The sequence below is a fragment of the Mobula hypostoma genome, chromosome 5 (assembly GCF_963921235.1).
Source record: "Mobula hypostoma chromosome 5, sMobHyp1.1, whole genome shotgun sequence".
Lineage (NCBI taxonomy): Eukaryota > Metazoa > Chordata > Chondrichthyes > Myliobatiformes > Myliobatidae > Mobula > Mobula hypostoma.
In genome coordinates, this window is record NC_086101.1 from 48,413,920 (window position 1) to 48,427,990 (window position 14,071).

The 14,071-nt window shown below is 43.4% G+C and overlaps 1 protein-coding gene across 6 annotated transcripts in view; it reads right to left on the minus strand.

Moving 5' to 3' along the window:
- Positions 1–432: 432 nt before the first annotated feature.
- The window catches only part of tbc1d4 (TBC1 domain family, member 4), a 313,622-nt gene continuing 299,983 nt past the window's right edge, over positions 433–14,071 (minus strand). For all 6 annotated transcript variants that reach the window (XM_063048455.1, XM_063048461.1, XM_063048456.1 and 3 more), the window contains 3 exons: positions 11,659–11,828; positions 6,895–7,071; positions 433–1,653 (listed from right to left, as the gene is read on the minus strand). In XM_063048455.1, coding sequence (XP_062904525.1) covers positions 1,375–1,653; positions 6,895–7,071; positions 11,659–11,828 — 626 coding nt within the window. In that variant the 3' untranslated portion in view covers positions 433–1,374. The remainder of the gene's footprint in view (positions 1,654–6,894; positions 7,072–11,658; positions 11,829–14,071) is intronic.

The window sequence follows — 14,071 nt, forward strand, 5'->3', positions numbered from 1 at the left end:
GCAAGAGCATGAGAGTTTTGTCCTAGGCCAGGCCAGGCCACAGCTAGTGACTGGTGCTAAGAGAGGGAACAGAGAGTCGAAGGGAGTCAGAGTATGTTGAATAGGAGTTAGGCTTAGACTTGGGCAGGGGGAGCGGGGAAGAGAATGCATTGAAGCATTCTGCAGATCAGCTCATTTAGAGGATGATAATTATTATTTTGATTTCTGTACTACTACTACTTACTGCTGTAGAGATTTTTTTTTACTTTTATATTGTGTTAGTTCTAATAAAGTGTTTTCATGTGGCCTTGAACGTATGTGTCGTCTCCGTTTGTTTGCAAATACATATGCAAACACCCTGAGATGAACCAGGAAAGAACCTATAACAATTTTTAAAAATAATTTAAAATTAAAGCAAATTCATGAATTCAATGAACCAGCAGTTTAGAGTTATTTTCTTCTTTTTATTTGAATTTCATTATGTTGGCTTGTTGGGAGATGTTTCAAACACCATCAGACACTGTGAAGGAGAAAATAGACTTTGTTTTACAGAAATTGCACTGTTTCATCAAGTACAGATATCATTTTATATGATTTGGTTATATTTATAGCAAACACATACACAGTGGAAACTCAGTGGTTGGATGAAATATTTGTGGCAGTTCTGATTTATTTTATTTTATTTCCTCTCTTCGTAATGCCCTTCTTCAGACTTTGAGCTGCTTGGTGAAGAGATTCCAATTTGCTGAGCATCGATTGATGAGAAAGTGGTAAGGTTTGGCACTAGTGCAAGTTCTGGCATTTGAAGAGGACCTGGTGAGCCGTTGACCCCTCACTATTCTTTGACAGCAGCAGTCGCGAAGAAGTTAATTGCTCCGAGTTCATTTATCCACCACAGATCAGAGGAGAAGCGCACGGTTTCCTTGCAGAGAAAATAATTTGTTTTTCTGACATGATTTTTCAAAGCGTTGACTTGCACCCCCTCACCCTTATTACTAAATACGCCATGGAAAGAATAGTTGTCATAGAATCACCACCCTGTCCTCTTGTGGTAAGACCAAGCAGCTCACCCCAGCTGCAGCACCAAGAGTACTTATAATACAGCACCTACAGTCATCGCGGGGTTAAAGTTTTCAGCATCCAACCACAATAAGCACTGAGCAGTCTGGTCACGGGAGTATTAAAGTTCTGTTGCTTTTTTTGTCTGGATGAAAAGAACTTTGGGTACCAAGCTTTCTACAGTCACCATTCTTTCAAAGGTTTTCATTTGGATATCTTCTGAGACATTCGCCATGTGAAGCAGTGGCTCAAAGGCCTGGGAAAGTGTGCACTTCCCTCCTGATGATGGCTATACAGCTTCCATTTGTTGCATCCCCCCTCCTAGTCCTCCTGCTCTCATGGCTTATTATTTCCTATTTTGACTCTGCTATCATCCACCTCTTCTTCGTTCATTACCTCCGGCTTCCTTGAAGGGAAAACTCCCGAGTTTTTCCTTGTCTGATGCTCCTCTTCAGAGAGGAACTCCGGGGGCAAGTACTTGCGCATCTGCTCTATTGTCTTTAGGTGGGCCTGCTTCTCCTGCTCCATAGAACGGATCAAAAGCTTCATTTTGTTCTCTCGGCTCAGAATGCTCTCAATGCTGGATTCCAGGTTCTGTATCTTGAAGCGAGTGGCCTGTGGAAGGAAGACAGAAAGTGGGACACAGCATCAGTAGTCTGTTTAACAGTGGCTGGCAAGCCCTCTCTTGATTCTTGATTCTGTTCTCTAATTTCCAACCCTTCCCCTCCCTTTCCCAGGGTTGGCGATTCAAGAACCGGAGAACATAGATTTAAGATAAGAAGGGAAAGACTTGATAGTACCCTGAGGTGCAACTTTTTCAGCAAAGAAGGTGGTGGGTATATGGAACTAGCTGCCAGAGAAAGTAGTTAATGTGGGTACAGTAACAGTATTTAAAAGACAATTGGACAGGTATGTGGATTAAAAAGGTTATGAGAGATATGTGTCGAATGTGGGCAAAGGGACAAACTGAGAAAGGTATCTTAGTTGGCCTGGAAAAACTGGGCTGAAGGGCCTATTTTCATGCTGTATAACTCTATGACTTTTGGTCATTTCTGCCTCAGCTCAACCCCTAAACTTGCACCACTTCAGCCCCTCCTCTTGGTTTCAATTCCACCATGAGTTGCATTGCAACGTGTTCAACTGTGAAAGGCGAACTTCTTAAAGCCAAACATCTTCACCAAAGGTTCGCAGACCCACCTTTTCTTAGATTACATTTCAATGAATGGTCATCAACAAAGGAGATCCAGCTGAAGTTTACTCTCTTCTCCTATAACCCTGACCCCACAATCACCTGTGGTCAACCAACAGCCCGGATCAAGCTTCGACCAGAAATCCATGGTCCTTGGAATCAGTCATTTCTTTACATTATTACAAGATTGTGGCCACAAGGGCAGGAATAGCTGCTGGATGTCCTGGGGTTTGGATGTTTTAAAAGGGACAGGGAGGGGGGTAAAAGAGGTGAGCGGCATTGCCAATCATGGGCAATATCACAGCTGCAGAAAGGGAGAACGTTGTGGACAGATTTACTCTTCGAGCCGCGCTGCCCAGCAACCCCTGATTTAACCCTAGCTTGATCACTGGACAATTTACAATGACCAACTGACCTATTAGCCGGTATGTGTTTGGACAGTGGGAGGAAACCAGAACACCCGGAGGAAACCCATGCAGTCACGGGGAAGAATGTCCAAATTCCTTACAGGCAGTGGCAGAAATCGAACCTGGGTTGCTGAACTGTAAAGTGTGGTGCTAACCACCACACTACCATGCCACCCCATTTTCTACTCGGTCAATGTGGGTGGGGGTGGAAGTCAGATACAGGAAGTAAGCAATTACTCTATTGGGGGTATTCTCTAGACTTCCCCATAGCAACAATGGCACTGAGGAGAAGAATGGTAGGGAGATTTTGGAAAGATTCGAAAATAATAGGGTTGTTGTTATAGGAGATGTTAACTTCCCTAATATTGATTGGCACCTCTTAGTGCAAAAGGAGCAGGATTTGTTTGGTTATGTCTGGGAAGGATTCCTGACACAATGTATAGGGATAGGCCAATTAGAGGAGGGGCCACACTGGATCTGGTACAAGGCAATGAACTACTCAGATGACAGATCTCTCGGTGGCTGAGCATTTTGGAGACAGTGACCACAACTCCTTGACCCTTAGCCTACCCTTAGCAAGGGAAAGGAGTAGATGGTACAGGAAAGTATTTAATTGGGAGAGGGTGAATTGTGATGCATATAGTCAAGAAAATAGGGTTCTGGATAAATTTGTCTCATTGAGATAGTGAAAGGATGGTAGGTGAAGTCATCATGGTTGATACGTGAAATGGAACATCTAGTTAAGAGCAAGAAAGAAACATACGTTAGATTTAGGAAGCAAGAATCAGACAGGGCACTTGAGAGTTACAAAGTAGCCAGCAGGGAGCTTAAGAAGGAACATAGGAGAGCTAGAAGGGACCACGTGAAGGTCTTGGCAAATAGGATTAAGGAAAACCCCAGGATGTTCTATGTTTATGAGAAGAAAAGGAGGATAACTAGAGTGAGGGTAGAACCAATCAGGAATAAATTAGGAAACAGTTGCCTGGAATCAGAGAAGGTGGGGGAGGGAGGTGGTCCTTAATGAATACTTTGCACAGGTGAGAAGGACCGTGTGAGATCAGCGAAGAACAGCCTGAATACTGGAACATATCAACATTAAGAACAAGGATGTGCTGGAACTTTTACAAAACATTAGAATAGATACGTCTGGGGGGTCAGAGACAGAATATACTCCATGCTACTACAGGAAGGGAGTGATCTTTATATCCTGACAGGCCATGGGAGTGATACCAGAAGATAGGAGGGTAGCAATGTTATTCATTTTTTCAAAAAGGTAATAGAGATAATCCTGGTAATATATATGGACCAGCGAGTTTTATCTCAGTGGTGGACAAACCATTGGAGAGGACTCTTAGAGACAGGATTTATGAGCACTTGGAGAAACATTGTCTGATTAGAGTTAGTCACGATGGCTTTGTGAAGGGCAAGAAATATTTCGTGAACCTAACTGACTTCTTCAAGAAAGTGACAAAACAAATTGATGAAGGTAGAGTGGTGGATCTGGTGTATATGGATTTTAGTAAGGAACTTGATAAGGTTTCCCATGGCAGACTCATTCAGATAGTCAGGAGGCATGGGATCCAGGATAACCTGGCTGCATAGATTTGGAATTGCCTTGCCCACAGAAGACAGAGGGTGATAGTAGATGAAGCATATTCTGCGCAGAGGTCATTTACTAGTGGTGTACTGCAGGGATCTGTTCTGGGACCCCTGCTCTTTGTGATTTTTATAAGTGATTTGTGTGAGGAAGTGGAAGAGTGGGTTAGTAAGTTTGAAGATGACACGAAGGTCAGTGATGTTCTGAAGAGTGTAGAAGGTTGTTGTAGGTTACAACAGGACATTGATGGAATGCAGAACTGGGCTGAGAAGTAACAGATCGAGTTAAGAACTTTGGAAGTTTGAAATTAAAGGCCGAGTCCAAGGTTAATGGCAGGATTCTTGCAGTCTGGAGATACAGAAGGATATTGGGGAACCACAATCATAGAGCACACAAAGTTGCCGTGCATATTGTTCTGGTGGTTAAGAAGGAATATAGTTCATTAGCTTTCATTAGTTCAGGAAATTGAGTTCAAAAGCTGCACGGTAGCATTGCAGCTCTATAAAACTCAGATTGGACCACATTTGGAATATTGTGTTCAGCTCTGGTCACCTCATTATAGGAAGGAGGTGGAAGCATTAGAGAGGTGCAGAGGAGATTTACCAGAATGTTGCCTGGATTAGAGAGCACATCTTATGAGGAAAGGTTTAGCGAGTTAGGGCTTTTCTCTTTGGAGTGTAAGATGAGAGTTAACTTCACAGAAATGTATAAGATTATAGGAAGCAAAGAGTGGCCAGCTAGTGTCTTTTCCCCAATGTGGCATGGCTAATAGAAGACAGTGTAGGAGGGGAAGTCAGAGGTAGTTGGATGGAACGCAATGCCAAGGGTGGTGGTGGAGCCAGGTACATTAGGGATAGCTAAAAAAAAATCTTAGACAGGCACATGGATGAAAGAAAAACATCCAGTTCTTGCCTATGTGGGAGGGAAGAGTTAGAGAACAGGTTAACATGTAGGTACAGCAGTGGGCCAAAGGGCCTGTACTGCGCTGTATTGTTCTATATTTTATGTACTCACTAGTATGTGGACAGGGCCATTGCTCACCTGTCACTTCTCTTGAACTGAGTTTTTGTGAGGCTCTTGCAAAGGACAGTTAAGAGCCAAGAGGACAACTGTGAGCAGGGCACAGCAGGGGCTTTCACATCACATCCTTCCAGCTGCAGATCCTCTGCCAGTAATGCAGCGCCAGGGAGCTCTATGACATGAGTAAAGGAAGATTGCAGTGGACCCTGCATCACATAGCAGGGGAGCACTGATTTTCTTCCCTCCAGGACATTAGCTTCCTTACATTCAGACAATAAATCTCTGATAGGTGGAATTACTCAAGTCCCAAACTCCTGACAAGCGACTGCGTGAGTGGAATTCATTTGAATTTGATCTAAGGCACTGGCATACATCACCTCATCAGCTTTAAATTTTAATGCCACCAGAGTGAACTCTTCTCTTTTGGTGAAAGATAATATCTTAACTTGCTAGCGAATACATTTTTTGTCAATTGCCAACAGACAGTGGACCAGCTATGATTTTCGAGCCAGCTGAGGTTGCCAAGGATATTGGCTTGAAAGATAAGCCCACACATTTCTGGCTTTCCACAAATACAAACACAATCACAATCACCTATTCCGCTTGGTAGCTATTATGAGCTATGATTGGTTATCGTCCAACTGGAATTAGTCAGCAACTATCTCGCTTTGAGAAGAAAGGGCATTCAATCTTATTCCACACAGAACATGGAGCATTACCGCACAGCACAGGCCCTTTGGCCCACAATGCCAACCTTTTAACCTACTCTAAGATCAATCTAGTCCTTCACTCCCACGTAGCCCTCTATTTTTCTATCATTCATGTGCCTATCTACAACTCTCTTAATTGTCCCGAATGTATTTGTCTCAGCCATAACCTCTGGCATATTCCATGCACCATCACCCTCTGTGTGGAAAAACTCACCTCAAACTATGCCTCTTATCATTTTGTACACCTTTTTATCAAGTCTTCTCTCATCTTGCTATGCTTCAAAGAGAAAATCCCATGTTCACTCAATCTATCCTCATTCGGCATGCTCTCCATCTCATCAGCATCTTAAACTAAAAATCCAGGCTGCCATCTCAATGTAATACTGCAGGAGGGCTCCGTCGTCAGAAGTGCCGACTTGTGCACAGGATTTTAACCTAGGGTCACTGCTGCCCTTGTGGGAGATTAATGCTTCTGTGGGGAAACCTTTCTTGCATCTTTTCTGTATTTATCCTCTAAAGCTATTGACGGATAGTTTTTGGGATCTTGCCAATCACAGATGACTACAGTTGCCAGAGTACATAGCACAAGGACAGTGAAATCTTCGGGATTCCCAAGAACATGAAAGCATTCATCACCTCGAAATCAATTAATTAATTGATTAACTGATTTTCTTTCTTTCACACTGACAGATAGCAGCATCATGTCCAAGAGATTAGTCTTAATGAATGAAAATAAATTTGACATGACAGATTAAAAGGAAACTGTGGAGAACTGCATGGTAGACATTAGTGGTGACCACATGTCATCAGCGTGGTATTAATCTTTCTGATACAAAATATGAAAGTCAGCCAATAGAAAGCACAGCCTCGGCCATTTGCTCCATGACTTACTGGTGTTTAGCTCAATTAAACTGACAGCTTTGCAGTTGTTACCTGGAGCTTCTCCAGTAACTCCATGTTCTGTTTCTTAAGCTGACTGTTTGCTCTCTCCAGCTTCTCCAAGCGATCCCCATCATCACACGGCGATGCTCCTTCCACCATCTCATCTTGCAAAACATGGTATTCCACCTCATAGGCATGGAGCTGCTTGGAGATATCCATCTCAAATACCTGCAATGTGTGAGGAAATGATTTGAGTGAAAGCCATGCCCGGCGCTGCTGCTTCTTTTATTGGTGTGGTGCAAGAAACTGGTTTACTGCTCTGTTCCACAACTGGGGCAGGACTGCAGCATTGGCAGCAAAATGCACAGGAAACCTATTGCAAAATGTGAAGTGAGGTCCTGTGTCCCATCCATAACAACTAACAGCGATGGCTGGAGAATATCTTGGAATTTTGTTTGCAAAGCAGTGCCAAAGCCAGTTTCATGTAAGTCTTTGACAAGAAGACATACACGGTGAGCCATGAATTGCTGAGTGGGAGTCACAAGACAGGAGTTTGCCTCCAGCCACCCATCTCACTCTTCCTCTGGAATTTGCTAGTTTTGAAACATGAAGGTAGTTGAACTGCACCACTGGTGCTTAATGCTGGAATTGTATGACTCGGGACTAGAACACAGAACAATACAGCACTGGAACTGGCCCAACTCAGCAGGTCAGGCAGCATCTATGGAAAAGAGTACAGTCGACGTTTCGGGCCAAGACCCTTCATCAAGTGCGGAGAAAAAAAGGTTTTTTTTTCTCCAGTCCTGATGAAGGGTCCCAGCACGAAACATCATCCGTACTCTTTTCCACAAATGCTACCTGGCCTGCTGAGTTCCTTCAGAATTTTGTGTGTGTTACTCGGATTTCCAGCATCTGCAGATTTTCTCTTATTTGGGACAGGATCAGGCCTTTTGGCCCATGACGGTGTGCTGAATTAAATAACTGCTTAAATAAATAATATCTTTTGTCTAAACTATGTCTATATTCCTCCATTCTCTGCACATTCATATGGTTGTTTAAGAGCCACTTCAGTGTCTCTGTTGTACTTGCCTCCACATGCATATCCTCTAGTATTAGGCATTTCGGCCCTGAGGAAGGGAATACTGACTTTCTGCTCTATTCATGTCTCTTATATTTCATAAATTTCAATCAGCGTCTGCCACTCGAGAGAAAACAGCCAGGTTTGAGCTTAGGGATTTGTGGGCCTGACATTAAATCCAATCTTGGGTAACCTTAGGTTTTAGAAAGACAGTAAGTTTTATGTTGTGCCTCATGGGAAAATGGGGTAGTGAGGTAGAGAGCTTTCTTGTGACAATCCTGACAGCTGAAAGAGTGGCCATTGGTGATGAATTGAGATCAGGGACAAAGGAGAGGCCTAGATCAGAGTCGTGAAGCGGTCAGAGGTGGGGTGGGTCTAGTTGATTGTAGGACAAGGATGAGAATTTTGAAACAGGAAGGGGGGGGTGTATTGTTGGATCGAGAGACAATGTGGTTCCAAACTGGAGTTGGGGGGAAACATTTCAAACAGCCTTCACTAATAACTCTAGTTAAATAGCAGAGTTGTGGATAACGCCCGGAAGAGAATCAAAGAATCAGAGGTTGAACAGAATGTGTAAGGGAGCTTCTGTGGACCAACACCAGATATTACTGATATTACAGACAGAATCATGATTACAGGCATATCTTGCACAGATTCGCTTTTGATTCAGACATATGCTACCATTAAAGTCAGAGAAAGGGATTTTAGTTAGGCATCATTAGCTTAATTAGTTTGGCAAAACATTGTGAATGCCTTGTTCCTGTTCTGTGTTCTATGCTTGAACAATGTTCCACTTATAACTCCTCAGATAATTGAGCTGTCCAGAACCAATATTCATATTTAGGCTGATGAATGGTAAACAATTTTGTACTGCATAATACCCAGAAATGGTCATGTCCACCACCTTCACTGGATGTAACTGAACTATCCCCATAACTACACTCAACACAAGAGAACTGGGGAACAAATTCACACAATTCAGCTCCTGATTTCCATGGGTTTTCCAATACATGGTTCAGGAGTTCACTGAATAGTCTCCATTTGCCTGGATGATTGCAGTTCCAACAACATTTACAGAAGTTTAACTCATCAAGAATAAAGCTGTCAACAGCACCTCATCAACCATCTAAAAAAAAATCACCCTCCCTGTTACTGGTGTGTTGTGCCTGAAATAATATACCACATGTGTACAGGTACTTTGCCAGATGGTTCCAAATGCTCCTCCCAAACCTGTGACTTCTACAAGCAAGAAGGGTAAGTGCAGTCCCACCTCCAAATCACACATCATACATCATCCGGATGTGGAAAATGATTGCCAATCAAATGCCAGAACTTAAACATGAGGAATTCTGCAGATGCTGGAAATTCAAGCAATACACATCAAAGTTGCTGGTGAATGCAGCAGGCCAGGCAGCATCTCTAGGAAGAGGTCCTTCCAGGTGAGGCAACACTTCACCTGTGAGTCGGCTGGGGTGATATACTGCGTCTGGTGCTCCCGATGTGGCCTTCTATATATTGGCGAGACCTGACACAAACTGGGAGATCGTTTTGCTGAACACCTACACTCTGTCCACCAGAGAAAGCAGGATCTCCCAGTGGCCACACATTTTAATTCCACATCCCATTCCCATTCTTGTATGTCTATCGACAGCCTCCTCTACTGTAAAGATGAAGCAACACTCAGGTTGGAGGAACAACACCTTATATTCCGTCTGGGTAGCCTCCAACCTGATGGCATGAACATTGACGTCTCTAACTTCCGCTAATGCCCCACCTCCCCCTCGTACCCCATCCGTTATTTATTTACATACACATATTCTTTCCCTCTCTCTCCTTTTTCTCTCTCTGTCCCTCTCACTATACCCCTTGCCCATCCTCTGGGTTTCCCCCCCCACTTTGTCTTTCTCCCCGGACCTCCTGTCCCATGATCCTCTCATATCCCTTTTGCCAATCACCCGTCCAGCTCTTGGCTCCATCCCTCACCCTTTTGTCTTCTCCTAACATTTTGGATCTCCCCCTCCCCCTCCCACTTTCAAATCTCTTACTAACTCTTCCTTCAGTTAGTCCTGACGAAGGGTCTCGGCCCAAAACGTCGACTGTACCTCTTCCTAGAGATGCTGCCTGGCCTGCTGCGTTCACCAGCAACTTTGATGTGAAATGCCAGAACTCTTTGCCCAAACAACACTGGGGCCCAGAAGCAGAGCAACAGTTAGAGTCAAAGAGCACCACAGCACAGAAACAAGCCCTTCGGCCCATCTATTCCATGCCAGCCTGGTTTAGGATGCTGCTCACCATCACCTCATGGGCACTTAGGGGTGGGCTTAACAGTGACACCCACCTCTCAAGAATGAATGACTGAAAACAAAACCGTTCTGTGAGAAAAATCACTAAGATACTGTGCAACAATGCTACATAAATGTATTGTATTAAACAAGCAATAAAGCATGCTGAATAAATATCGACCGTGCTGAAAACAACTGTGCTAACAGCACCACTTAAGCGATCAACAGTGTCATCAACTTCAGTGGCTTTCTATATCGAGGTCAAATACTTCCAGACTAGTCTGTAAATTGCAAGCAACATTAGCTTTATTGCAGCCTTTGAGTAATGCTTGACTATTAATGGCTGTATACTAGGTTACAGCTGGATTTATGGAACAGCACACAACAGGTCAGGCTGTATTTATGGCCACAGTTTCTATATTACATCAGAAGCAGGTACCTGGGCAATAAAATGCTGAACTGCTGTATCAGGAACAGTCTTCAGTGCAAAACCTGCATCTGACAAGGATATATTGCAGTTGAAATCCTTGGGTATAAAACATTGTGCAAAGATGCTTTGTTCTCATATTTCTATGCTGAAAATACAATAGTGGCCACTTTATTAGGTACATCTGCACACCTGCTCGTTAATGCAAATATCTAATCAGCCAATCATGTGGTAGCAACTCAATGCATAAAAAGCACGTAGACATTGTCAGGATGTGCAGTTGTTGCTCAGATTAAACAGCAGAATGGGGAGGATATGTGATCTAAGCGACTTTGACCGTGGAACGATTGCTGGTGCCAGACGGGGTGGTTTGAGTATCTCAGAAACTGCTGATCTCCTGAGGTTTTCACGCACAACAGTCACAAGAGTTTGCAGGGAATGGCGTAAAAAACAAAACAGACATCTAGTGAGAGGCGGTTCTGTGCGTGAAAATTCTTTGTTAATGTGAGAGGTCACAGGTGAATCGCCAAGCTGGTTCAAGCTGACAGGAAGGCAACAGTAACTCCAGTAACCATGTATTACAACAATGGTGCGCAGAAGAGCATCTCTGAATGCACAACACATCGAACCTTGAAGTGGATGGCAACAGCAGCAGAAGACCTTGATCATACACTCAATAGCCTTGTTATTAGGTACATGACGTACCTAATGAAGTGTCCATTGAGTGCATGTTTTCTGTTTGAAAAGAATCTAAAAATCAATCTAAATGCTATTTATTGGCAATTAATTTTCTGTGGCAGATGAAATGCTGCAAATGGAAAGATAAAAAATCATTTTAATTAGATTTTTCAGGACGAGGGGCACAGTTGCATGTTATAGCTAATCAGGATCACAATCACATAGATATTTGTGTTATCTGCAGACTTTATTACAGTCTCCCTTTGTATCTAGCCCTCTAAAATTATCAGAAAGTTCTCAGCAACGTGAATCCTGCCACTGGTTTTCGTGCTAACTAATCTTAGCAGTACCTGGGTAATAGTCTTCTCCATCTGCGAATGACTCAGATTTGGAATGGTGGACTTCACAAATTCGACAATGCTCTCGAAACTGTCACACTGCAGAATTAATGCTTCATGACTGCTCAGCAGACTGAGGGCCACCTTAAATATCACTTCAGTCCCTTGGAGAAACATTATATCTGTTTTGTTTTGGAAGAGAGAAGAGAGACCAAAAGTCTTCGTGTTAGTCAGAACATTTCACATCAAGTTAAAACTCCTACATATTCTCTTGTAAGTCAAAACTTTAAAAGAACTATAGAACTATTTTAAAATTTGTCTTTGAATTAAATACTACATGACAATGCTATAAAATCTTAGGATCTAACCCCAGACAAGCCTATCCCTGTAGGAGATCCTATAGAAGCCATTCACTCTCACCCTCAGGTTTGAGATACAACACCATATTTCGTTTGGGTAGTCTCCAACCTGATGGCATGAATATCAATTTCTCCCACTTCTTTTAATTACTCCATTCTCCTCCTCCTCTCTTCTCCTCACCTGCCTTTCACCTCCCCCTGGTGTCCCTCCTCCTCCCAGCACAAACTGCCGGAGAAACTCTGCAGGCCAGGCAGCATCTATGGAAAATAGTAAACAGTTGACATTTTGGGCCGAGATCCTTCAACAGGACTGTTGATGCCTCGTCGGCAGTTAGCAATGAAAAGATCCAAAGCAGGCAGAAAACCAGAACGGACTGACCAGGAAAGTGCTGATGAAGCGTCTCGGCCTGAAATGTCAAGTGTTTACTTTTTTCCATAAATACAGTCTGGCCTGCTAAATTCCTCCTGCTATCCTCCACCATTTTGTGTGTGTGGCTTGGATTTCTAGCTCTGCAGATTTTTTCATTTTCCCTCCTCCTCCTCCTCTTCTTTCCCTCATGATCCACTCTTCTCTATCAGATTCCTTCTTCCTCAGCCTTTTACCTTTTCCACCCATCACCTCACAGCTTCTTACTTCATCCCTCCCCTCCACCTATCTGGCTCCACTTATCTCCTTCTATCTTGCCCTCATTCCCCTTCCCACTTCTTATTCTGTCTTTCTCCCTTTCACTTCCAGTCCTGATGAAGGGTCTCAGCCCGAAACATCAACTGTTTATTCCTCTCCTTTGCTGCTGCCTGACCCGCTGTGCTCCTCCAGCACTTTATGTAGGTTACTCTGGCTTTCCGGCATCAGCAAAATCTCTTGTGTTTTAAACATAAAACTAACTTTTTTGTCTTTTTATTAAATACTACATGACAAAACTATGAACCTTAAGATCCCAGACAAGCCAGTTCATGCAAGGAGATCCTACAGAAGCCATTTACTGTAGACATCTGCTGAATGAAGAAAGCTCCACACTATTTAGCTGTTCTGGCTTTCCAACAGTATTATCCATCAACACAATCCACTTGTCGCTCAGGGACTGCTGTTAAGAATTCTCCAACATAATATTGTAAACTAGTCGGCAATGGGCCAGAGATTGCAAGTGCCCAGGAGCTGAGATCTTGAATATCAGTCTGCCACCTTGGGCAATTGCCCAGACGAGTTAAGGTACATTCCCACAGTTGTGTGGCAGCTTACTATAAGTCTACACTATCAGAAGCACAGATACTTCAGAGCTCTGTACGTGTGCACTAAAACCTGCCACATACCAGCAAAGGAAGAGCAGGCACCAGCCACACTCGTATGAAGGGGTGGAGCCTCTGTCAGAATGGCTTACCCTGTTCCGATTTCTACCACAAATGAGCAAACCAAGATTAGCTCAAAAACAATAGTTAAGTTGCTACAACACACACAAAATACCAGAGGAACTCAGCAGGCCAGGCACCATCTAAAGAGGGGAATAAACAGTTGATGTTTCAGGCCTTCTGTCAGGATGAAGGGACTTGGCTCAAAATGTCGACTGTTTATTCCCATGCACAGATGCTGCCTGGCATGCCGAGTTCACCCAGTTTTTTTTGTGTTGCTCGAGATCTCCAGCATCCGCAGAATCTCTTGTGTTTAAGTTGTATATCTTGCTACTAAGTACTCAGCGTTTTCCAATTGCAATCACAAATCCAACATCTGCATTCAAGCTTGTATGATGTTTCCAACTTTCTCCTTTATGGATTTGCCGAGTTGAGGGAAGATAATGGTCAAGAAATGGGGAAAGCTAGGGTTCACATTTTAAGGCTTTGGTCAGCAGAGAACAATCCCACTCATTGGCTCACCCACAAGACTGAACAACAGGTGCCTCTTTAAACTTGAACAGACACGGCTCAGTTGGAAGTAATTTCAGCTCCAGGTTAGGAAGCTGTGAGTCCAAGTCCTCCTCTGGAGATGAAAACTCCTAACACCTGCCTCACTTCCCTCATTAAATGTCTAGTGCAGCACTGCAGGGGCTGCCCTTGTCAGATAGAAATATTGC